General features: G+C 39.7%; 1 protein-coding gene across 1 annotated transcript in view; it reads right to left on the bottom strand.

Moving 5' to 3' along the window:
* Window positions 1-2357: 2357 nt before the first annotated feature.
* The window catches only part of LOC149283165 (adenylate cyclase type 2), a 354857-nt gene continuing 329546 nt past the window's right edge, over window positions 2358-27668 (bottom strand). Inside the window, exons 21-25 of the mRNA XM_089497880.1 lie at window positions 18822-18968; window positions 14102-14209; window positions 12625-12739; window positions 10767-10891; window positions 2358-2510 (exon numbers count right to left, since the gene is read on the bottom strand). Of these exons, the coding sequence (XP_089354006.1) occupies window positions 2358-2510; window positions 10767-10891; window positions 12625-12739; window positions 14102-14209; window positions 18822-18968 (648 nt within the window). The remainder of the gene's footprint in view (window positions 2511-10766; window positions 10892-12624; window positions 12740-14101; window positions 14210-18821; window positions 18969-27668) is intronic.

Here is a 27668-nt window from a genome sequence, read left to right as displayed (position 1 = left end):
TACACAGAAATACTCTGCTTTCATGGATATCAAACAATTGCAAAGACAACACAGGTTTACCAAAAAATAAAATGTTAAATATATGTGTGGCACAATTATTGGCACCCCTATGAATTCATATGAGAAAATATATTTGAAGTAAATTCCCATTGATATTTTACATTTTTTAGTACACCTCGATGACTAGGAACAGGAAATTGTTCGACCATATGATGTGACGGAATCTCCAATTGTTATCATATAGTTCTAGGCTAGTTCCTGTATTTGTTTGTCTCTTATGTACCTTTGCCCTTTTTCCTTGTATCATCTGAGGTTGGCCTATCCTTGCTTAAAGGAGAAGCGTCCGAGGATTCTGGCTCCTCACTCCTTCCCCTGTGTTCCTTGTCCTTGTCCTTTGTTGTGCCCTGTATCATGTATATCTTGTCTAGTAATGTTTATTCCTTGTCTGGTTCACTGTAGTGCCCTGTAACATGTATATCTTGTCTGGTTATGTTTCGTGCCTGGTCTCCCTGTCCCTTGCTTGTTATGTTTCTGCTATATCCTTTGCTTAGCTTCCATACTCCCAGCCTGCAGCATCCTGCACGTGATTCCAGTGATATGTTTTATGCCTGCTCCAGGGTGTCTGCAGGATATCACGTCGTTTCATTCTGGACTTCATCCGCTGCTATATCAGGGTGCTGGTGTTTGGCTGCACAACCCTAGGTGCTCAACACCTGGGTGAGTGTGGTCGCCCTGCAACCAGGCCCTGTCCAACTCCACTACTGCACTGTGACTCCTGCACACAATCTTTGGGCGCGCTGGGTCCTTTCAGTCATCTGTTTGGACCCAGTCCGTGACAGTAGCTAGAGTAGTCCATTGCCGAAATGCCAGGTGCTCAGATCAGGCATTTTGTGGACCAGGTACAAGAAGATTAATTGATGGCTACAAAAGTGGCATAGGGAGGACGATTGGTGAGGAGGAATGATGTAGGATTGGGATAGTAAACAGACTTTGTCTGCTACAGACTATACAGTAGAGAGGAGTTGTACCTCAATGATAATGGAGGTGCTGTACTAATGGAAGATGGTTAGAAGGTTGTAAGAGTTTTTCAACTAGGATGCTGGTTGGGTTTGGCAGGTGAATACTGAATTTCAGGGGTACCTAGTATATAAAAGTCAGGGTGGATCTTTCGGAAATTATGAAGGGAATAGAGGAGCGCAGCCAAAGAGGAAATTAAATTAAATCATAGTGTTAAAGGTTACTAAACACAAAGTGAATTACCAAAGACTAGAAATTTTTGAAACTATGGATATGCATTTGATACATTTACAAAGGCTTTAAAACAAACTTGGTACGCAAATATTAAAAAATATATAAAAAAAATGAATGAAATCAAAATTACAGCATCATCCCAACATTTGCTTTTATTAACAATATGCTAAATATATAATTTACTATTTACTTAACAGTACAAATAGAAAGTTCTGCTTACATTTGTATACATTTTATTACTTTAACCTAGTTCTATTTATTCATAAGCAGTGTTGTCCTGCACCACAGTATCCTCTTGCACGCACAAACCTATATGTACACCTGTGCTCATCCTGGCCATTTCATGTCTTTATTGGATTATATCAATACATTTGTCTTGCCTATGCAGTACTACACCCCAATGACTACATTATTTAGGTCCAGATTTATTTATTTTTTTACTTATTTATTACAAATAATAAGGTGCATTTCTTACTACTTATCAGCTGGTAACTTAATTTGCTGAACCAATAACAATCTATAACACATTCATTTTGGATTCCAGAGCTGCAATTCATGCAAATACCACTTGCCAATTTTAAGGCCCAAATATTGAGTTCTTTATCTTAGATCACAATGTCAATTAGATGTTTGATATTCAAGATTGGGTAGAATATGCAATGTATACTTTTCAAATGTCTTTGCCTACTTTTTTACCTAATGTTTAAATTCCTAATGCAAAAACATCATAAAACACAATTATTCTAACCCCAGAACTCATATCCTCATTGTGAAAAATAATCAGTTTATTAAAAGTTAGGTTATAAACACTGAAATAAATATGAAACAGTATAAACTTTTAATGAATTAGTTAACTTTACAAAAGACAATGACAATTAAACATTTGATACATTTTGTACAAAACTGGCCCTAAGAGTCTCTCGTAAAGAATATGAGGGAGGTTATGTAGAATGGGTGATCCTAATGTGTCACTGGTTATGAGACACAACTGGTTAACACGTCCATATGGTGCAGGTGATAGTGGTGTAAACAAATACTGTTTTAATGCCAGACAACTGTAGCAGACATTGAAGAGGATTGTTGTTTTTTTCAATATCTCCCAACACTCATGATGCCACATTGCCTTGTGACAATGATCTTGTCATTTCAGTATGTACAAAATATGTTTTCAACTCTCCTTTTCCTTTAACATTGATAATCCCTCTGCAAGTGCAAACATATCCCAGAGCTGATAAAACATTACATGTTTCCTCTGTAACCTAGACAAAATGAAAAAGAGACCACACATTAAATATAATATATATATCTAACATATCATCAATTCTTACACGACTGCTAGTCTACCAATGAAACTGAGATCCCCACTGTTTGGTGGCTTTTAGGTATATGACAAACTGTTAATAAGCTGTATATTCTGCAGTAATGGTTGTAATGACAGCTAGTTTGATTCCACCTGTGGGTAGCCAGTGGTAGGTCTGTGCTCTGCTTTTCACTCTATATTTATATATAATGTTTATCCTTTAATACTTTTTATTCAATGGACACAAATGTAAAAAGACCAATGCAATTTATGTTGTCACTCTAGCACAAGCGGTTTAAGGGCTCATACCTGTTCCTGACAAGACACATAAAAAGTAGATCCAGGCCATATGAGCTTGCTTTACAATCATACACAATACACATCAGTTGTCAAATTGCCCCCCACATCATCTATTATATGTTATAAAGGTTCTACAGATGCTCTTGATGATTAATATATGGATGTTTTGCATTCTAGAATTAAAGAGGTAAAATAATTGAACAGACATGTTTTGCACTCCAGCTTTTTTTTTTTTTTTTCCATTCTTTATTTGCTTTTTAAAAATGTACGTACAAAAATTCGATTGTGTTTTAACAAGCGAATTTAACAAACAGAAACCATCCATACATATGACAAAAGTTAAAATTTCAATTGGATCATTTACATTATTCACAAATATACATTAATTGATCCCCGCATCACCAGGGTTTATTCTGCCTATTAAGTTCTCATGTCTTACTTATGTTTATATAATATTAGTCTAGTTTGCCCTTTTGTAGTTGATCTACCCAGCCATTCCAGAAGGAATATTTTTCTCGGTGAAAGACTGGGTAGCATGCAATTCCCCTCTCCATTTGGCATTGATAAATTAATTGCGCTTTCACTTTAGTCCAGATAATCCCTTCAGCCTTTTTCCAATTCCTTGCCACTTCCGTTTTTGCGGCTGTTAATATATGGAGGAGAAATCTCAAATCGTTTTTATTTGTATTGGGGAGATTTAAGTGTAACAAAGCCTGATCTGGAGTCAGGCTCCATTTTTGTCCAAAAATTATTTGCAAACGAATAGATATAAAATTCCAGAATTTCTTAATAACTGTGCAATTCCACCATATATGTAGCTCATCACCTTTTAATTCCCCACACCTCCAGCAATTTGGTATAGCATTATGATACATTTTTGCTAGTAGTGATGGAACTCTATACCATCTATTCACCAATTTAAACTGTAGCTCATTAAGGTTCAAACAATGAACATGTTTCAGGGCATAATTCCAGTCTTCTGGTTCTATAACACAATTTAAATCTTTTTCCCATTTCTTTAAAGCTGGAGGGGGAGGAATTTTTTTATATGCGTTAATTATACCCAAAGATTTAGTAGTCATTTTATTATATTCATTAGATTTTAATATTTTTATAAAGAGAAGAGTAGCACTGTTTTTGTTATCAAAACAAATATTTTTAATATTTTTGTAATACCTTTAAAATACTTTTAATACCTTTTAATAAAGGTTTTAATCCTTAAGTATTTAAAACATTCCCCTGGAGATAGAGCAAATTGTGTTTGTAGTGTCGGGAAACTTTTAATGATCTGGTCTTCATACAAATCTGAGATCTTTAATATACCAGCCTGTTTCCATGATATCAGGGTTATGTCTTGAACTAGCTTTTCCATTATGGTCAATGGTAAAGACGTAATAATTTTATCTTCCAATCCCATTTTCTTTTTTATCTGGGTCCACCCCCTTAATAAATGTACCAAAATTAAATTGTTACAAGTCTTAACATATTCAAGACTTTTTTTTGGGGGCAGCCAAAAAAGTGTTTGTAAATCTTTAAATGGAGTATTCTAGTAATTCTAGTCCATACCATGATTCTTGTTGTGCGTTATCAAATAAAGTCATTAATATACGTGTGAGTTGCGCAGCCAAAGCATAGTCCTTAATAATTGGAAAGCCCAACCCTCCCTCATGTGACTTTTTTGCTAGTAATTGCGAATTCATCCTCGGTTTTTTTGAGGCCCAAATAAATTTTATAAATGCTTGTTGTATTAATTCTAGCCAGGCATCAGGGACTGAAAAAGGTATTAATCTAAAAAAAATATATACATTTTGGTAATATATATGTTTTGGCAGCATTTAGTCTTCCCATCCATGAGATGTATAATTTTTGCCAATTTTCAAATGACTGGTTCATTTCTTTTATAGTTGGTAGTAAATTAATTTCCAACCAAGCCGCAGGGTCTACTGAAATTTTTATACCTAAATATTCTATTGAGTCTTCAGCCCAAGAAAAACCGAATTTTTCTAACTGGATCTTTTGAGTATTCTTAAAACATAGAGGTAGAGCAAGCGTTTTTGAAGCATTTAATTTATAGTTCGACAAATGGCTATATTGGTTAATTATTGCCATAAGGCCCTCTGTTGACCTTACTGGATCTTGTACTGTTATTAGGATGTCATCCGCATAAAGTTTTATTTTGTGAATCTCCTCCTCCCCACAACCTTTAATTTGTCGACTAGATCTAATCTCCCTAGTTAGGGGTTCTAAAGAAATAATATATAAAAGGGGGGAGAGCGGGCAACCCTGTCGGGTGCCATTAGTTAACAAGAACCAAGAAGACTCAATCCCCGGTTCTACTACTCTACCCATTGGGGTTGTATATAGGGCCATAATGGCTCGGTGGAAATCCCCACCAATGCCAAATGACCGTAGGGCTTCTGACATATATCCCCAACTGACTCTGTCAAAGGCCTTCTCTGCATCCAATGACAGAGTCAGCTGGGGAACCCCCTTCCGCCCTGAATATTCCAGTAAATCAGCAAGGACTCTTATATGATTTACAGAGGATCTACCGGCAACAAATCCTGCTTGATCTTTATGAATCAAACAGGGAAGAACCTTTTTTAATCTTTGGGCCAAAATACCTGTGTAGATTTTGAGATCTAAATTCAATAACGTTATTGGCCTATAACTAGCTATATCCTCAGGGTTTTTCCCTGTTTTCAAGATAGGTATTATGTTACCTCTTAGTAATTCACTAGGAATATTCCCTGTATTCATAACCTCGTTAAAGGCAGTAGTCAAATTATAAGATATTCGGTTTATAAATATTTTGTAAAAATTAGCGTTAAACCCATCCGGGCCAGGGGATTTTTTGACTTTTAATGTTTTTATTCTGTTTTTAACTTCATCAATTGTTATAGGTTTATTCAGTTCCTTGAGCATTTCTTTTGTAGGTTTAGGGAAGGCCTTAGTAGCAAATTTTATTTCCAATTCAGAACATTTCTGCGGAATATTATATAACATACTATAAAACATCAAAAGCTTGTCCTATTGCTCTGGGGTTCAACAGAGTCTTATCTTTATAGACTAATCTTGTAATTCGTTTCTTTACACTTTTATTTTTTTTTTAGTAAGTTGGTAAGCAATTTGTCCGCTCTATTCCTGTCACGAACCGAGGACACAGGTTGATAAGGAGCCCAGGTGCAGGGGATACGAGGGGCTCTGTCTGTACCCCACGATGCATTATGGTCTGGGGTTGTTACAGACAGGCGCAGGAATAAACCACAGACAACAGATCTGGATTAAGAGTTGTATTGAATGAGGTGGTACAACAATATATATAAAGAGTCACGCGACTTGGCAGGAAGCCCACTTGCGGGGCACACGGCAGATAAGCCCACTTGCGGGGCACACGGCAGATAAGCCCACTTGCGGGGCACACGGCAGATAAGTCCTCTTACGGGGCACACGGCAGATAAGCCCACTTGCGGGGCCCACGGCAGATAAGCCCTCTTACGGGGCCCACGGCAGATAAGCCCACTTGCGGGGCCCACGGCAGATAAGCCCACTTGCGGGGCCCACGGCAGATAAGCCCACTTGCGGGGCCCACGGCAGATAAGCCCACTTGCGGGGCCCACGGCAGATAAGCCCACTTGCGGGGCCCACGGCAGATAAGCCCACTTGCGGGGCCCACGGCAGATAAGCCCACTTGCGGGGCCCACGGCAGATAAGCCCACTTGCGGGGCCCACGGCAGATAAGCCCACTTGCGGGGCCCACGGCAGATAAGCCCACTTGCGGGGCACATGACTTGAAGCCCTCTTCCGGGGCACACGGCAGGTTGCCCACTTGCAGGGCACACGGCAGGTTGCCCACTTGCAGGGCACTCAACCAGGGTCGTCCGCTAGTGGGCAGTCATCCTGGGAGTCGCGATGCAGGGCACTCCTCTTGGGAGTCCACTTAGTGGGGCGCAGGCCGCAACTCAGGAACAAGGCAGGTACTGGAACAAGGCAGGTACTGGAACAAGGCAGGTACTGGAACAAGGCACATGGCAGATAAGCCCACTTGCGGGGCACACGGCTTGTAGCCCTCTTCCAGGGCACACGGCAGGTTGCCCACTTGTAGGGCACTCAACCAGGGTCGTCCGCTAGTGGGCAGTCATCCTGGGAGTCGCGATGCAGGGTACTCCTATTGGGAGTCCACTTAGTGGGGCGCAGGCCGCAACTCAGGAACAAGGCAGGTACTGGAACAAGGCAGGTACTGGAACAAGGCAGGTACTGACAGGTACTGGAACAAGGCAGGTACTGGAACAAGGCAGGTACTGGAACAAGGCAGGTACTGGAACAAGGCAGGTACTGGAACAAGGCAAGTACTGGAACAAGGCAGGAACTAAACAGGTAGTCCTTGAACAAGGCAGGTACAGGAACAAATCAGGAACCAAACAGGTAGTCCTCCAACTTCAATGTCAAGGCCCAGACTGCAGGGCTGGGCAGGTTTATCAAGGCTGACTTGATCAGGTAAGCCACTGCAGCTGGACCTGATAATCAGTCTGAGATGTCCTGATTGGCTAGGGCGGCCACTAGTGGTAGGAAACGTGAAATGAAAATGGAAAGTTTGAACAAGTCCAGCTAGCGCATGGTGAAACGTGACAATTCCCTTTATAATACCTATTCATTTTTAAAGAATTCAATGTTATATTTACTTTCTCTAGCAAAAGATTATTGATCTTATTTTTTATTTCTTCAATCTTTTCTGTCAGATATGCTGAAGGGGATTTTTTATTTTCTATTGTCCATAATTGGAGGTTGATATACAGTTCTGAGAGAGAAGACTCCATAGCTTTTTTCCTTTGGGCCTCTAAGTTTATAAAGTGTCCTCTAATTACCGCTTTGTATGCACGCACCATAAGGTGTGTGCTGATATCTCATCTACATCATTCTCTTTAAAATATAATCTAGTAATTTCATCTATGTATGCAATGTCTTGATCTCCCTTTATTAGATTGTCATTCAATGTCCATTCCGGACGATGCTTAAAGGCTAAGCCTTCTACTGAAACAGTAACTAAATTGTGAACAGACCAGGTGATTTCATGTATATTTGATTTCAGAACTCTGGACATCAAACCCAAATCTCCAAGCGGCACTCCAGCATTTTAGTAGTAAATAATTACTCACACAACCTGAAGTCTTATGGAGTACAAGAAAATGTCCTGGTATCTGATTGGGTTTGTCTGATTATTTGTTAAAAGTTGCAATAAGCTGTAGTGTTAAAATGTTTTAATTTATTTGAGGACAAATTACCTGCAATGATTGTATTGAGTTAAATGTGTGTATCAACGTTATGTAAAGCTTGTATGTGGTCAGTAATAAATAGCTGAGGCTGCAGTCATTTTCTCAGTGATTAAAATCCATTTATAGAAAACTACGCAATGAGACTCCAAAGGAGATTCAGTAAACATAACAAAAAGGGTATTTATCAAAAAATAAGTACATATACTGTGGCAAGAAAAAGTGAACCCTTTGGAGTTACCTGGATTTTCTGCATTAATTGTTCGTAATTTGTGATCTGATCTACACAAGTATAGATAAACATAATGCACTTAAGCTAATAACACACAAACAATGATAATCTTTCATGACTTTATCGAACACACACATTAAATATTCACAGTGCTGGTGGAAAGAGTAGGCAAATCCTTTAATTACTGGTCGAACCTAGGATGTCTGGTGTGAACAGCTCTGTTGAGGTTGTTTCACAACATCTCTAACTTCTACTGAGCTTTAGCTGGTGGACAGCCACCCTGACATTATCTTTTATGACATCACGATAAACTTGGTAATTCATTGTCCCCTTGATGATGACAAGCTGTACAGACCCTGTGGCAGCATGCTCCCTCCACCATACTTAATTATTGGGATGATGTTTTAACCTTAGTTTCACCAGTCCACAAAACATTTTCCCAGTAGCTTTGTAGAGGGTCAAGTTGGCAAACTTCAGACGAACAGCAATGTTAAATTGGAGAGCAGCGATTTCCTCTGTGGTGTCCTGTCATTGAATCAATGCCTGTCCAATGTTTTGCATATGGTAGACTCAAGAAAGAGGTTAACCAGTTCCAATGATTCCTTCAAGCCTTTAGCTGTTACTCTAGGGTTCTAGGGCTTTTTTTTTTTTTTACCTCTTTGAGCATTCTGCATTATGCCCTTGGGGTCATATTGGATGGGCACACACTTCTAGGAAGAGTAGCCACAGTACTAAATAGTCTACATTTATAAACAATTTGTCTAACTGTGGGCTGAAGAATACTGTACTTGCTTGATTATAAGACGACCCTGATTATAAGACGACCCCCCAAAATCTGATTAATTTATGAAAAAAGAGAGCCTGAATATAAGACGACCCTATAGGAAAAAAAGTTTTACCAGTAAATGTTAATTCATGTAAACTATGTGAACAGTTGTTTGTTAATAAAAGCTACGATTGAGAAAAATATTTTGTTTTTATTTCCTTTTTTTTTTTTTTTTCAACCTGCCCCCTCCCCCCAGTTATGCACATCTGCCCCCAGGCTTGCCACTCCGCCCCAGAAATGTCTTATACCCCATATATGCCACTGTGCCCCATGATATACCTTTAAACCCTCTAAATGCCACTGCCATATGATACAACTTTTAACCCTCTATATGCCACTGTGCCCCATGATATGCCTTTTGACCCCCTATGTGCCACTCTGCCTCCAGAAATGCCTTATACCCCTATATGCCACTCCCTCCCCCTCCCTCCTCCAAACTTACTGGAGCTTCTGAGTCCCCGGTGCTTAGTCCGGGCAGCGTGTAGAGCTCTACGCGATTCGCGTAGACAACTTCTGCTGAATCGCGTAGAGCTCTACACGCTGCCCGGACTAAGCACCGGGGACTCAGAAGCACCGGTAAGTTGGGGGGGGCATAACACAGGATGATCCAGGTCCCCTGCATCTGAGTCCCCGGTGCTTAGTCCGGGCAGCTTGTAGAACTGTACGCGATTCGCGTACACAACTTCCGCTGCCCGGACTAAGCACCGGGGACTCGGAAGCACCGGTAAATTGAGGGCGGGGGGCATAGCACAGGAGGATCCAGGTCCCCTGCATCTGAGTCCCCGGTGCTTAGTCCGGGCAGAGTGTAGAGCTCTACGCAAATCGAGTAGAGCTCTACATGCTGCCCGGACTAAGCACCGGGGACTCAGAAGCACCAGTAAGTTGGGGGGGGGGGCATACACAGGAGGATCCAGGTCCCCTGCATCGCTGCAGGGGATCTGGATCTTAGTCTCATAGTCAGACCTAGTTGAGGTCTGATTATAAGACGACCCCGATTATAAGACGAGGGGTATTTTTCAGAGCATTTGCTCTGGAAAAAACCTCGTCTTATAATCGAGCAAATACGGTATGTAAGCTCTTTGAGATTAATTTGTAACCCTTTTCAGCTTTATGCAAATCAATACTTCTTTTTTGTGGGGAATGGTTCACATCAACAGATACTTCTTGAGAATAGTAAACTAAAAATGTTTGAGGGTTTTTTAAATACAAATAGCTCTAAAACACATTTACAATCCCACTTCAAGGACTGAACTCCATGTTTGCTAACTCCTGACTCCCAATTAGCTTTTGTTGAAGTGATTAGCCTAGGGGTTCACATACTTTTTTCCACCCACAACCAGTGAATGCTTGAATGGGGCATTCAATGTGGACAAGAACAATTGAGTAATTTGTGTGTAATTATTTAAAGCAGATTGTGTTTGTTCATTACTGTAGCTTAGATGATCATATATTTTACTTTTTCTTGCCACTGTAGATTCATGTCACCTGCTAAACTTACAAAGGAATCTCCAACATCCCATCTATAACCCATTTTCTCTAAAAATAACTATACGTTTTTGTTGAACAAAAATCATGCCAATGCCATACCTGTATTTTACCTAAAACACCTGTGCTGTCCATTCTGCTTGCAACATTTACAGTATTACCCCAGATGTCATATTGTGGTTTTTGAGCTCCAATGACTCCAGCTATGACTGGTCCATGGTTGATACCTGGAAAAATTTTAATTTTGTTTATTTACAAATAAATAAATTTCAAAGCAAGCATCTCATTCTATAAAAGAAAATCCAATTTCAATGAATTGCAGTAGTACTGATTTGCTTGCTTTTGAAGTAGAGAAAAATAGAAAGTACTATTAGGCAGAATGTCACCTACCCCAAATGCTTACAGTCTGAATGTACATAGTATCTAATCTAGAAGCACAAGTAAGTGTAAGAGTTCATGTAAAACTATATTAACAGTAATGTGACACCTACTTTCTGCTCCAAAAAGAGACATGACCACATTGACATTATTGCATGCCAACTGCTGTCAAAAGCATCAATCATACAGTGCTATGTTTATTACCATCTAATCTCCACTTTTTACATTTATTACAGCAACACAATCATTTTAAGAAATAATATGGCTACCTAATAAAATATATAAACGATCTGAGTTAATTAATTTAATAGTGAATAAAATAATCAAAGCTGTCCATTTCAGCTACAGTTAAGTGATTTATGTCATAAGATCATTAGTTACAAATGAGTCTGAAAACCCTGAATTATTAACACTGTTTATACACATACCTATGAATGCTATAAGTTTGACCCAGTGTCTTTATTTTCTGGGGCAGTGAGAATCCATCCCCTCTCCCAGTTGTCCTCCCACTCTCAAATTACTTAACACTATCTAGGGCTAGCCCTGCCTCTATTATAGGGCTGCAACAAATAATTGATAATAATCGATAATAAAAATCGTTGACACTGATTTTCATTATCGATTAATCAAACCGATTTTTATCGATTATTAAAGAGAGGGGTTTTCAGAGCAAATGCTCTGAAAAACTCCTCTCCTTATATAATCCGACCTCAAACAGAGATCGAATTATTACACTAGAATCCAGATCCCCTGCAACGCATATCAGGGGGGCATAAAACATATCTGGGGGTAAAAGGTATATCAGGGGCCTCAGTTGCATATCACTGGCATATAAGGAGTATTAGGCATATCGGGGGCACAGTGGCATATCAGGGGGCACAGTGGAATCTCTGTCATATAGGAGGTATAAGGCATATTTGGGGGCAGAGTGGCAAGCTGGGGGTCAGATGTGCATAACTGGGGGCAGTTTGGTAAATAAAAGAAAATATAAACAAGGCTTTTTCTCATAATTTTTATTAAATATGAAAAATAGTTAACATATCAATTAATATTTACTAATAACTTTGTATTAAAACCTAGTTTGAGAAACACTGTGTTTGGGTTCTTGTAGCTTTTATTATTATTATTATTATTATTATTATTATTATTATGTCAGTAAAATAAGGTGTATAGAGAAATGCCATTGTGATAAAGAGATGAAAGCGTAAATTGTAAGTTTTTTATTACATTATTTTAAATAAAAAAACAATTGCATTTTTTATCCGATTAATCGAAAAAATAATCGGCCAACTAATCGATTATTAAAATAATCCTTAGTTGCAGCCCTAATTATGACTAAACAAGTCCTTGAGACTATCATATAAAGTTAGCCCCACCCCCCTCATAAAGCCACTTCTTCAGAGGGGGAAGGGCTCTGGGAATGTCTACTCTATAAGTTTCTAGGTATCCTTATGCATCATTTCTATAATATGATTTGTGAAATTAATATTTTGCTGTGTTTTGTCGAAAGGAAATAGACATGTTTACCAGGAATATAGCCAAAGTGATTTTGAGGTATACATAATGTCTGATTGATACATACCCACTCTAAGCATGAAGTCATTGAATGAATGTTTGTTTATCACATCAAGTTTTGCAACAAGTGCAAAAGCAAACTCCACCATAGTTCCTATGTGCATGTACTGTCTGTCTGTTTCCTGAAATATATAAATAGAAAAAATACATAATAGGCATAAAATGCTGTTTAGCGATTCATTTCACACATAATTTGAACAAATGTAATAATATAGTGTACAGGCCTAATGTAATTTAAATCAGTGACCACCCACCCCAGTCCTCAGGAACCCCTAACGGTTTTTAGTATTTTTACTTTCCTCCATCACTCAGACTCTGTTTCTTGCAACCTGCAGTACTGAGGGTTCATGATGGCCATAGCTGCGCTTTGTTGGAACATTGAACAGATAAATGGGGTCCATAGTTACTTTAGTTACTTTAATTGTAGTACCACCTATGTATAATTGTAACCTCTGAAAGGTGGTTACAAGTAGTTTATGCAGGTACCCAGGATCCCATAGGTCTTAAAGGCCCTTTACAGTTGAAAGGGAGAAACTTTTGAGCCCCTAAAACTCTACAGCTTTGTAACCACTGGAACATTTTCCTTTTAAACTGCTTGCTTTTAGAATACTTTCAATCTTTGTAAAGGGAATCCAAATTCGTTTGCTTTGATGTACAATACTTAACATGGAGCCTGCATTTATTCAACCATATATCTCTTGAGATACATTATCGTGCTTGGGTTTCCCCACCACTCATTCATACCTTTGTGAGCCCTGATCCTTAGAAACTATAAAACCACATGTTGTTTAGAGTGATTGTATGACCAAAACCATATGAACGCCTGACTATCACACCTATATGAGCTTGTTGACATCTCATTCCAAAACCATGGGCAATAATATGGAAACATTCCGGCCCCACTTTGTGACTATAAGAGGCTCCACTCTCTACTGTATAGTCAAGTGAGCATTTGTGAAGTCAGGACTGGCTTGCAATCGGCATTCAAATTTATCCCAAAGGTGTTCAGTGTAGTTAAGGCCAGGTCCCAATGTAGGCACTCAAGCCCCTCCACACCAAACTCATCAAACCATGCCTTTATGTTTGTATGTCTAAAATATATTTGCATGATGTAGCATTACAGCATGATGGAGCTCTTCTACGACAAATTCTACTGCCAGTATGTCTATGGGGATGACATGCCAATGCTTGCTTGATTTGATATACCTGTTAGCAGTTAGTGTTTCTGAAACACCTAAACGCAATAATTAGGAGGCATCTGCATACTTTTGGCCATATAGTATATATGGAAGTATTCTTTCTTGAAATTTAGATATTTTATTACAGAAACATGTTATATATTTATTTTGTCCCTAAGCCTATACACAAGTATTTTTGCTGTTGGTAAACAAACATTTGGTACACATGACAACCTATTTTGGAGTAAATAACAATTAGCTTAATCTTATCTCATATGATATGCAAACAATAAGAGTATAACATACCTGACTGTATTCCTGATTTGGAGTTGCACTAAGTCCTGTAGCTGCCATGTAAGTGCTTCCTATAGTCTTGATCTTTTCAACACCACTGAATTTTGGTTTAGACAATAACTATAAAACAAACATTGTCAAAAGTACATCAAATTAAAATATTCATCTTATCAATCATAAACAATATTTTAGACCTAGAAATGGAAAGCAGTTAAAGGGGAACTCCTACAATTGTTCCTATATTTTCTTATAAAGCATGTAATACATAAACCTTAAAAAAAACCCTATTAATAATAGCTTTATCACTTACCTTTATGTTTCCCATAAGTACTTATCTATCCATGATCCTATTCTACTAATAATAAAAATCTTACATTTAAAACAGCCCTATCTACCCGGACTCTGAGTCTATAATGTAGACTGAAATGAGGTCCATCCAAACACTCTTTGACCCAGTGTAACCTATGAGAAAAAATAGTTATCCACTAATGGTCATCATTTCCCTCAAGTCCACATCCTTGGACCAGGGAGATGACCATCCAAAAATGAAATAAAATCAGTGCTTAAAAAATAGCATAAAAATGACAGGAAAAACAATAAATGAATCTATTCAATGTCGATATGCACTGGATCCTAAAATGGCTGCTGGTTGTGTGGGAGTGTATACTCCCATACACCATCAGCACTAAGTGGATAGTACTGGCACCCTTGGTAAATATGCGCAAAGAAGGTTGTGAAAAATGTTCTTTATTATTTACCCTTTTCATCTTTTCCTCAACAACAAAAAATACCCAAGAATACACAGAAATACTCTGCTTTCATGGATATCAAACAATTGCAAAGACAACACAGGTTTACCAAAAAATAAAATGTTAAATATATGTGTGGCACAATTATTGGCACCCCTATGAATTCATATGAGAAAATATATTTGAAGTAAATTCCCATTGATATTTTACATTTTTTAGTACACCTCGATGACTAGGAACAGGAAATTGTTCGACCATGACTTTCACAGGGGTATAAATATTAGGGGACACATAGGCCAAATTCCCATTAATTACAATAGGTTAAAACAAGAAACATAGCTGTGATGTGCGGCAAAAGGTCGTTGAACGTCACAAAATGGGAAGAGGCTATAAGAAAACAGCAAAAAAATTTAATGCCCGTTTCTACCGTCCCTGGAAATATTATGAATCAATCTGGAAGATGACGTGTGTCTATATTGTCTCAACACACTGTGAAGAGGATAGTTTGAGTGGCCAAAAAATCTCCAAGGATCACAGTTGGAGAATTGCAGAAGTTAGTTGGATCTTGGGGTCAAAACTACAATCCTACATCACCTATCTATCCAAGTTGTTTGGAAAGGTTTCAAGAAAAAAACCTCTACTCTTACTCAAAAAGAAACTCAACTATCTTTAGTTTGCCAGACACTACTGGAACTTCAAATGGGATCGGGTTCATGGTTACATAAAACCAAAAATAGAGCTTTTTAGCAATAAACCAGAGGTGGGTTTGACACAAGCAGAGAGGTAACTATATGGAAAAGTCCCTCATGCCCACAGTTAAATATGCTGGTGGTTCTTTAATGTTTTGAGGCTGTTTTTCTGGGACCTTGACATTTTGTTAGGATACATGGCATCATGGACTCTATCAAATATCAACAGCTATTAAATGCATACCTGAGTTCCTCTGCCAGAAAGCTTAAAATGGGCCATGGTTGGATCTTCCAGAATGACCCACAACATACATCAAAATCAACAAAAATGGCTTACTGACCACAAAATCCCACCATGGCCTTCCTAGTCCCCTTACTTGAACACCATAGAAAACTTGTAGGGTGAACTGAAGAGGAGAGTCCATCAGCATTGACCTCAAAATTTGAAGGATCTGGAAAGATTCTGTATGGAAGAATGGTCTCAGATCTGTTGCCATGTATTCTCAAACTTTATCAGGCATTATAAGAGAAGATTCATTGTAAGATAACGCTGCTATCTTGGCCAAGGGAGATAGGACAAAATATTGACTAGAAGAGTGCCAATAAATGTGCAACACATATATTTAACAAGTTTTTTGGAAAAACCTTTGTTGTGTTTGCAATTGTTTAATATTCATGACAGCAGAGTATTTTTGTGTATTTCTTGAAGAAAAGTTCAAAAGGTTTAGCAATAAAGACAATTCTTCACAACCGTCTTTGCTTATATTTACCAGTGGTGCCAATATTTGTGGAGGGCACTGCACATTGCATCTTGCATTGACTTTAGTTGTCCCAATTGATACATAACTTGCTTATGTAATGCTTTGCTACATAATAGTTAGTGACATATCTTTGATGGGTTCTTTCCTTGCTATTAATAAGATCTAGTATTCTGATTAACCATGTGGTAGAACATAATACATGTCCCAAGAAAATCATATTCTTGTGCAATGACAATTATCTTCAACGGAAAAGCAACTCATGAAACAGACAACCAGAAGAGCTCAGAATGAATTCTAAACCACCCCTGAGGGCTTTGTACATCTGGAGAAAGGGATCTTTTGCCTACTACATGTTCAATTAACATTTGTATGAGTCACTTCTTCCTATTCCTTTCTCATCATTATGTAACTGCACTTTTGCTACTTGACTCTAATAAGGTGAAGCAGCTTCAGCTTTCCTTTGTGACTGCATTGAAGCATGATATAACTTTGCAAGGATAGAACATTAAAACTACAGCTATACTGAATAAACTCTGTTAGGCTAAAAAGAGAATTTTAGCTTGTTATATTACACAAACCCGAGAAATTTTGAGTCAAAAGCACAGAAATTATTTCCAAAAATGTCCATACAATCTTATTTTTATTTTAACCCCTTGATGACAATTGATGGTCCGGGCATGTCACGCAAAAACATTCAGCCATAATTGACGTGCCAGGACCATCACTGCTTTAAACAGGTGCAGAAAGTGATCGAAGTTTGCTTTCTGCACCCAAAATCTGCATCAAGGGTCATGTCTGGCCCCAGGGGAGGGCTGGCTGCCTACGGCCTGGGGGGCAAGTCTAGTCAAGTGGCCCATTGCGCCACCGAATCAGCCCACAATCCATGCCCATCTTTTCCTGATTCTCTGACACATGTTGATGTAATGTGATGGGATTGGGAGTATGTCAGTACACTAAAAAAAGTCATCATACACGGGAAGCCTGAAGCCACACCGACACACCAAATACACACATACCAGCACAGGATCTGTGACACTGACACCAAACACACACACCAGGACAGGCTCTGCCACACCGACACCCAAAAACATACACACCAGGACAGGCCCTGTCACACTGACACCCGGACACACACACCAGGACAGGCTCTGACACCCACCAGATGAGCTACAACAATAATAAAACAAAGTATTTTCAACACTTCTTTGTCATTGACCCCCCTTTTAGTGTTTTTGCCCCCTTTTGTGTAATGGCCCCAATTGCTACCCTTGTGTATTGATACCGCCAGCATAGATAAAATGCTGCCCTGCAGTATGGGGGATGTATATCTGACTAGTTTGTTTCTTCCATGAGTCTATACATCCCCCATACTGCAGGTCAGCATTTTACCTGGGCTGGTCAGCAGAATGTAAAAGCTATATGTGTCCTGTAAAACATGGCCAATGCCGTCACCCTAATGCGCTCACACCCTTGTGTATTGCTCCCAGCTAGCCCCACATTGTATATTTATCCCACCGCTCAGCTCCCCCCTTTAGTACTGATTTATGTGATGCCCACAGCCAGCACCCTCTTGTGAATTAATGCCCCTCCCCTTAACACCCAGATTTCACTCACAGGATCTGCCTAGCACCGAGAATAGAAGCATAGGACTTCCCACCTTTGCCCCTAAAGAACCCGCCTGTGGTATCCTCAAACAGGCGCCCTGTGCAATGGCTGTGTAAGTGGGGGGCACTTACACAGCCATGCAATCACACACGTATTAATTCATTTATTATTCACATTCATTCACTCATTCATATATTAATTTCCTAATTTACAGATACTAATCATTTATAGATACTCATTCATTCACTCAATGACAGAAACTCATTCATTCCCTCAATCACGCATACTCATTCATCCAAGCTCCCTCACCCCTCACCCCTTACCTGACCTGCAGATCACTCTGTGCCGCTCGCAGACTTCTGCAGGAGCCGCTGCATCCCTTCTGTGTTCTCTTGTACCACCCAGGAAAGCAGAAAGGGAGCGGAGTCATGTGACGTGACGTTAAGTCACATCACTCCACTGGTTTTCTGCTTGTCCTGGGTGGAACAAGAGACGCTGCTCACACAGCGAGCAACGCACAGGTAAGTGCAGGGCGTTTTATAGTAAATTTTATCATACAATTAAAAATAATGACATCTAAAGTAACAATGCCTAAGATGTCCTATGTGTAGATTTTGTAAATAATAAAAAAAAATGTTTTGTGGTTCCTAAGATGCCACAGAGTAATACCAACTGACAAAATATAAATATTTAGTAATGCAAAGACATTATAGCTAACATTTTATTCAAGCGTTATTTGAGTAACAAGCCTCTTAGGTAGTGCTTGGTGCATATGTGTACAAAAGTGACTGTACCTTGGTTAATTTAGCTTAAAAACAGGAACTTGTTTCTAAAACTCTACAACAGGTTTTGAAACTGTATTATTTGTGAACAAGGTACTGAAGCACACAGTGCAGACGGATATTTTCTTGGATAACCTCCTACTTACATCATCGAAGTCTGCGATTATCTCATTTAGCAATCTCAGACATTCCAAACCTTCTTTATTGACATCCGATTCTGTATAAAATTCCTTGAAATCTGGTATAGATGCAAACATTACACAAACACAGTCATATGACTGATGATATAACTCCTACAACAAAAAAATAAAGGGATGTTATAAAGCAGCATAGATTAATAAATTGTATTTTAGTACACTAGTCATGTTCTGACATAAAAACGTACCCAGTATGTGTTTCTGATTATATTAGAAGTAAATATAGCACATATGCATAATCAGTACAATGAATTAGGAAAAGTATAATATAGAATCACCCCTGCTGGCGACCAATAGAGTTGCTCATACAGACTTTTAAAATCCTAATGCAGCAACTTGTCCAACAGAGACCAGTGGTGTCCCTGCTGTGTCAGTTAAATGTCCGTACCAGTGACCCCTTATACAAAACCAAAAAAAACGAACACGAAGAATGTCCACGAATATTCGCCCGAGAGAAGACAGGAACAGGCGAATATTCGCGGAATACGAAGATTTTTTTTTTTGCCGAAGACAAACACGAAGACCTCCCTGGTGCCCAAGTCTATTAGTAACCAACATAAAGAACTACCCATAGACCACAGCAAAATAATATACATAGTGTAATGAAGGATGAGCCATCAGTAAAAAAAAAGAGCAATGTAAATTAACAGAAATATTGTGAATATGTTACTGAAAAATACCGCAAGAATATCATATATACTATAAAAAAAAAGACAAGGGGATGTTCCCATGTAAAGGCCCTGATGTGCTTATCCAAAGCATTTTCTGCAGTAGCAGCATTCTAGGTCAGACCCCCTCCTCCACAAACTGAGTGGGAATGTGGTCAATAACCACAAACCTAAGCATAGGCACTCGGAGGCCTTGGCCCTGCCATCAACCCTGCACTGATGGCTGATCAGTGGCCCAGAATTCTTTCCCTCAACAAAAGGTCTATTTTGCACACATATGCCAAACCACAAGGGCTGGTAATCATACATATGACATGAACAGTGAGGCATGTGATCCTGTGTTTAATAGAGTATTAATATATTTCTTAGCGTGTGAATGCAAAAATGTAGTTGTCATGTGCCTGCATGTTAGACATTTTAGGCACCAGAAGCATTCCGTGTTCCAGTAACAGTGGAGTCTGGTTTAACTAGTATATACTGCAGTTCCTTTTGTAACATAGTAGAGTTTTGAAGATAACTGGAAGAGAAGAGCCATTTTGTAGGATCCTTCAATTCTTCCTTATGGGCTTGGAGACTACGTCAGAGGCAGTATTAAACTTGGTCACACACCCCAACTGTTGCTCCTTCATATTCTTGTTGTTTTGGAGCAAATTGTCCAGTGAGTGTTGTCTTGCTTGTTGGAATTCCATGTCAACTGGGGGTTGCCACAAATGAGAGATCTCTCTTACATCTCTATCAATTGCATTGCATACAGTGTGGTCTCTGTATTATTGCATATAACTCACAGGGACTGAGAGAAAACTACCACTAAACCACCTGATGGTCTTGTAGCAAAGAATCTGTAGATTTTAGAAATAAAGTAGTGTATTACCCATCTAACAGATGTCCAGATCCAGAAACTAGATATGTTGTGTATAACAGGCAAGGGTGAATCTGACCCTGTGGGGAAGGAGTTAACCACTCCACCATCCTTACTAGGCTTCCACTGTATGCTGACTATATAATCAATATATTGTCAATGCCAGACTATAGGAGACTATCCATTGTGGAATCTTACCCGGATCCAGGCTTCATATATATATATATATATATATATAACAGATGGAATAAGTTTCTTGTGATAATAATATTGGACTAACAGAATTATGGATTGACAAGCTTTTGGGAGTTCTCCCTTTCTCAAGTCTAAAACATTTCTGAGCAAAACGACACATAGAATTCAGTGTTGTGTGGCAAGGGAGGGGAGGGGGGCTTACTGCCCAGATCTGATAAGGAAGGGTGAGATGTTGTAAAAGTATGTGTACGTATAGCGGGGGGGGGGGGGTATGTAAAACCTGTGTAGTGGGACAGGAAACCAAAATCGGCATTGAGTCCTCTATTCTTGCTGTTGAATAGTTGAATCGTTCTGACTTCAAAAGTTTGTCTTTATTTGGTATTACTGAAGTCTCCTTTCAGCACTTTAATTTTTAGGTCCTTGATTGAATGGTCATGTTGGGTGAAATGGTGTCCCACAGGGGTACAATAGGAATTTTCCTTGTGGTGTTTAATGGAATGTCCGTGCATGTTCATTCTGCCATTTAGTTGCTGGCTGGTTTCTCCAATGTAGCATCCTAGGTCACATTTAGTGCATTATATCCTATACACTACATTACTAGATGTGCAGGTGTATGATCCTTTAATACTGTAGGTCTTGGTGTTGTGGGTGCCTATGTTGTCTGTGCATATGTGTTGGCACAGTTTGCAGCGGGGCCTTTTGCATGGTCCCTTTTTCTTTATTAATTCTGTCAGTGGCTAGTTTCTGGTTAATTTTTGTTTCAAGTTTGGGGGTTGTCAGGGAAGATGTTTTTTAGTGTCTCATCTTCTGCTAGCATTGGCTATAGGTCTTTAATGACTTTCCGGATTTCTTCAAGCGCTGGGTTATAGGTGACTACAAGTGGTACACGTGTAGAGATTATTTTTTCTCTGTATTGTAGCAGGTGTGTTTGTGGAACTTTGAGAGCAGAGTTGATTTGTTTGTTGATAGTTTTTGATTTGTAGCCTTTCTGTTTCATAGATTTAGAGAGGTCGTTTAGATGCAAGTTGTGGTCATTGGGGTCAGAGCATATTCGATGGTACCTGGTTGCTTGGCTATAGATGATACCCACGCTTAGTATGGGAGGGGTGAAAGCTGGATTTGTGGAGTTAGCTTCATCTGTCTGTGGGTTTTCTGTAGAGAGAGGTGTGGGTCATACCATTGGTACATCTTACTGTAGTGTCCAGAAAGTTTACGGATTCTGTGGAGTACTACATTTTTAGTTTGATTGACGGGTGGAATTAATTAAGAGTCATGGAGTTGTTTCAGTTTTTCCTCACTTTCGGTCCAAATGATGAAGATGTCATCGATGTAGCGGTAATATTTATGTGGTTTGGTGTCCTGTGTTTCAAGGAATCTCTGTTCTAGGTCTGCCATGAAAAGACGCTACTACTACTATATATATATATATATATATATATATATATATATATATATATATATAATATAATATTACCCCCTGCTGCCAATATATATAAATATTACCCCCTGCTGCCAATATATATAAATATTACCCCCTGCTGCCAATATATATATTACCCCCTGCTGCCAATATATACATATATATAAATATTAGACCCTGTTGCCAATATATTTTATAGTGAAAAAAAGGACCCTACCCAAGCATTGCCCCGCTCTACGCTCCCTAGCATGCAATCACTCCCTCCGCTACCACACCAAAAAAAAAATATTTGCCACACTGACTGCAGATCAGTGGAAGAATGTGAGAGTCGGTACAGTCTTCCCTCTGACTGCACCGTGACAATGAGAGGTCCTCTGCCCCATAATCATCCCCAGAGTCCTTTCTCCCCTCATTCACTAAACCATACCTCTCTTTTACTTACTCCCTGTAGTTCAGGTATAGATCAAATAAACAACACATGGAAACAGCACGTGCAACGGAATAAGACATAAAAACCCTGTATTTGAAGGTATACATAAATAATGTATGGAAACATAGCATTGCAGGTATAGATCAACAGAAGACACAAACCCAGCATTGCAGGCAGTGGCGTTGCTACAGGGGGGCAAGGGGGGGGCAATTGCCAGCCCCGTTAAGTGAAGTGGGTGGAGAAAGTTGGCAGCGGGAACTCAGCAGAGTGCACTGTTAGGGCGCGTGTCATCTCTTCAGTCAGGTAAGTTGACAAACTGGGGGCATGGTTGACAGTGGGAGGCTGGGACAAAGATGGCTATGGGAAACTGGTGAGAAACTCTGTCCCCAGTTTCCCATAGGCATCTTTGTCACTAAATAGCTTCCCATAGTCCCATGTTTAGTGACAAAGATGCCTATGGGAAACTGGGGGCAAAGGCAAACTCTGTCCCCAGTTTCCCATATGCATCTTTGTCACTAAATAGCTTCCCATAGTCCCATGTTCACTGACAAAGATGCCTATGGGAAACTGGGGGCAAAGGAAAACTCTGTCCCCAGTTTCCCATAGGCATCTTTGTCACTTAATAGCTCCCCATGGTCCCATGTTTAGTTTCAAAGATGCCTATGTGAAACTGGGGGCAAAGGCAAACTGTCCCCAGTTTCCCATAGGCATCTTTGTCACTAAATAGCTTCCCGTAGTCCCATGTTTAGTGACAAAGATGCCTATGGGAAACTGGGGGCAAAGGCAAAGTCTGTCCCCAGTTTCCCATAGGCATCTTTGTCACAAAAAGGTATCTTTGTCAGTAAATAGATTACCATGGTCCCATGTTTAGTGACAAAGATGCCTATGGGAAACTGGGGGGAAAGGAAGACTATGTCCCCAGTTTCCCATAGGCATCTTTGTCACAAAAAAGCTTCCCATAGTCCCATGTTTAGTGACAAAGATGCCTATGGGAAACTGGGGGGCAAAGGCAAACTCTGTCCCCAGTTTCCCATATGCATCTTTGTCACTAAATAGCTTCCCATAGTCCCATGTTCACTGACAAAGATGCCTATGGGAAACTGGGGGCAAAGGAAAACTCTGTCCCCAGTTTCCCATAGGCATCTTTGTCACTAAATAGCTTCCCGTAGTCCCATGTTTAGTGACAAAGATGCCTATGGGAAACTGGGGGCAAAGGCAAAGTCTGTCCCCAGTTTCCCATAGGCATCTTTGTCACAAAAAGGTATCTTTGTCAGTAAATAGATTACCATGGTCCCATGTTTAGTGACAAAGATGCCTATGGGAAACTGGGGGGAAAGGAAAACTATGTCCCCAGTTTCCCATAGGCATCTTTGTCACAAAAAAGCTTCCCATAGTCCCATGTTTAGTGACAAAGATGCCTATGGAAAACAGGGGACAGAGTTTGCCTTTGCCCCCAGTTTCCCATATGTATTGCAGGTATGCTGGAAAAATACAATAACTCAATCATGCAACCATTGTGAATAATAAGATAATGTAGAATGAAGCTATTTACACAAAACCATGTTGAATCCATTGCCTTATGTCCAGCTGAGCTTTCTGTGTGTAATTGTTTTGTTGTGTTTTATTGTGTGAGCTCTAAATACCAAGTGGGAGTTTATCTATACCTTTAATGCCATGTTTCTATGTGAATTCCAATTAATTTATACCCACAAAGCTGGGTTTTTGTGTTATTCTATAGATCCATATCTGCTGTGCTATGTTTCCATACATTATTTATGTATACCTGCAAATACAGGGTTTGTATGTCATATTTAGTTGATCATTACCTGCAGTGCTGTTTCCATGTATTTATTTGATCTATACCCTCAGTGCTGAGTTTACATGTGATTTGCAGTTGATCTATACCTGCAATGCTATGTTTCCATACATTATAATTGTATACCTGCAGGATGTGTATGTCTGATTCTGTTTATTTGATCTATACCCTCAATGCTGAGTTCACATGTGAATTTCAATTGATCTATACAATGCAAAGCTGGGCTTGTATGTTAATGTGTTGATCTATACCTGCTATAGGCCGCAGGGTCTAATATATATATATCGGTGGCAGGGGCTAATATTAATATATATAATAAATAATATATTAAAGAAACTGCCAGTTCAGCTGTTATTTTGAAATCATATTTAAATTTCAAGTGATAAGTACTTATTATGTAGTTAAAAATGCATGTCTAACGAATATATATATGTGATGGGGCCATCACATAAATCAATAATAAAGGGAGGGGCTCACTGGGGGCATTAATACAAATAGTGCTGGCTAGAGGAGATCATACAAGGGTGTGGGTGCACCACATTAATCTATACTAAAAAGGGTGCTGGCTGAGGCATCAATACACTAGGGGCAAAAACACTAAGAGGGGTATCAACAACAATGCAGTGTGAAAATTCCATCCTGGTGTAGATGTCTGTGTCATAGATTGTGTCCTGCTGGTGGTGTATTTTGGTTATCAGTGTAGCAGAGCCTGTCCTGGTGTGTGTGTGTTTGGGTGTTGGTGTGGCAGAGCTTGTCCTGGTGTGTGTGTTTGGGTGTCGGTGTGGCAGAGCCCGTCCTGGTGTGTGTATGTGTCTGGGTGTCAGTGTGGCAGAGCCTGTCCTGGTGTGTGTGTCTGGGTGTTGGTGTGGTAGAGCCTGTCCAGGTGTGTGTTTGGGTGTGATTGTGGCAGAGCCTGTCCTGGTGTGTGTGTGTCTGGATGTTGGTGTAGCAGAGCCTGTCCTGGTGTGTGTGTGTGTGTGTGTTTGGATGTTGGTGTGGCAGAGCCTTTTCTGGTGCATGTGTCTGGATGTTGGTGTGGCCGAGCCTGTCCTGGTGTGTGTGTTTGGGTGTCCGTGTGGCAGAGCCTGTCCTGGTGTGTGTGTCTGGGTATCAGTATGGTAGAGCCTGTCCTGGTGTGTATGTGTATCTAGGTGGCGGTATGGCAGAGCCTGTCCTAGTGTGTGTGTTTGGTCATCTGTTTCCTGGCACTTAATTCACAGTAGGAACTATTTAATTTTTACTTATCCAGAGATAAAACGCCCTCCTGAATTTGTAGTGACTTCAGGGGACAAAACTTTCAAGGCCCAGAAATCATTTAGTGGAAAAGTTAAGGTATTGTGTTATTTACTCTATTATTTATTTCAAGGATTAGTCACACTAAATTGTGGCTTCAGGCTTCCCATGTTGAAGTATTATGTTAGTCCAATAACAAAAGTATCATTCCATAGCACATTACTTTTGGGAATATTATATATATATATATATATATATATATATATATATATATATATATATATATATATAATATGTTTTAATGGTATGATTTAATGGTGGAAATTATTAATGCCCCCCAGTTTTGACTGTGGTATCTTATGTGCCCCCCCTATATATTGTTTCTAGAGTCGCCACTGATTGCAGGTATAGATCAACTGGAAATCACATGTAAACTCAGCACTGAAGGTATAGATCAAATAAACAACACATGGCAACAGCACTCCAGGTATCGATCAACTGAATAATCCTGTATTTGCAAGTAAACATAAATAATGTATGGAAACATAGCATAGTAGATAAAGATTAACAGAATAACACACAAACACAGCATTGCAGGTATAGATGAACTGGAAGTCACATAAAAACTCAGCATTAAAGGTATATATAAACCCCCCTAAATTACAGGCATAGATAACAGGTTGCACACCCCAAAGCCAGCCCTGGCATCCACATTGGCCACATAGAACCTGAGCAGCACCCAAATTACACACACATAGGACATCTTTGTCCCCAAACAGCCAAGCATGAGTCAACATTGTCCCCAAACAGCCGAGCGTACGGCATCTTTGTCCCATAAACACCCTGCCTGTGCCATCTTGGTCCCCAAGGCTTAAACACCCTGCTTATACCATCTTTGCCTTTTTGACAAATCAATTATACACCTATGATTCATACAAACACTTTTACAGTCACTCACTAATCCACTTTCACACAATACTTTATTCTTTCACTTTTTCACACAAACTATTTACACATATTCATTAATGCATTCTCACAAATTCATTACTTTTCTCAATTCACACAATTCATCCACAAATTAATTCATTTATTCTCTCTCATTCACACAATGCATCCACACATTAATCCAGTCACACTCTCTCTCTCTCTCTCTCTCTCTCTCTCTCTCTCTCATTCTGACTCTTTATTTCGATTGAAAAGTTTTTTATTCGTAGGAACCTTGGTACAATACAGAAAAAATGCCAACAGATCACAGTGGGTAAGTAACAACCGTCACGCAGGACGGTACCATGGTAATGTGAGCGACGTAACAAAAAGACAGAAAACCACGACACAGCGATTTGACGGCAGGCAGGAGACTCCGAGGAGGCCGTAAAAGTAGGATAATTTGGAGAAAATGGGATGGTGAAAACAGCCCACAGCGCGGAGTACTCGAACAGGCGGGACAGGACCGACGACAAATTTTGCGTTTTTGTTTCTTTAACTTAAATACAGTGAGAGCAAATGTAGCATAATGTACAATGTATACAATTTTTGGAGTTTTGGATAAACAGAACAAATGGTCACAAAAGCAAAACAAAAGTAAATGAACATGTTAGCGATGTTTCAGGAAGCCATGTCCGCGTGGTATTTAGCCAGGTAGGACCGAGGGAGGACCCGTAGGCAGGAAAAACATGAAGGGACCATTGCGGAATGAAGCCTAGGTCATCATGGAAGGAGTACTGGTTGGGTGTGGCCTGGACCTAGCATAAATTCGTCTAGAGAGAGACGCGAGTCATAGGGTCAGCAGCATTCAGAGAGGACCTGGCTGGAAAGCCAGGGGGTCCAGGTTTTCATGTAGGAATGTGTGGTGCAGGAAGAATCGTGGGACATTTTCTCCAAGATTCTGTGCATCTCAATAGTAGAGACAATATCAGCGGGGGCAGGAGGGAGAGGCTCTTTCTATCGTCTGGCAATGCACAATTTAGTGGCTAAGAGAATGTGTATGAGGAGTTTGCGAGTTGGGTGTGGAATGGAGTCGGGGAACATATGGATCAGGGCAAATTCCAGAAGATATTCAAAAGGGCAATAAAAAATGCGGCGCAACAGAGCGAATTTTTCCCTCCAAATCGGCTTCAGTACTGGACAGCTCCACCATATGTGAAGCATGGAGCCCGTGTGCCCACAACCCCTCCA

This window comes from Sceloporus occidentalis, unplaced genomic scaffold (genome assembly GCF_023333645.1).
Source record: "Sceloporus occidentalis isolate IW3139 unplaced genomic scaffold, rSceOcc1.0.p SCAF_110, whole genome shotgun sequence".
In the NCBI taxonomy this organism is placed as follows: Eukaryota; Metazoa; Chordata; class Lepidosauria; order Squamata; family Phrynosomatidae; genus Sceloporus; species Sceloporus occidentalis.
This window is presented reverse-complemented; position numbering and strand designations above follow the sequence as displayed.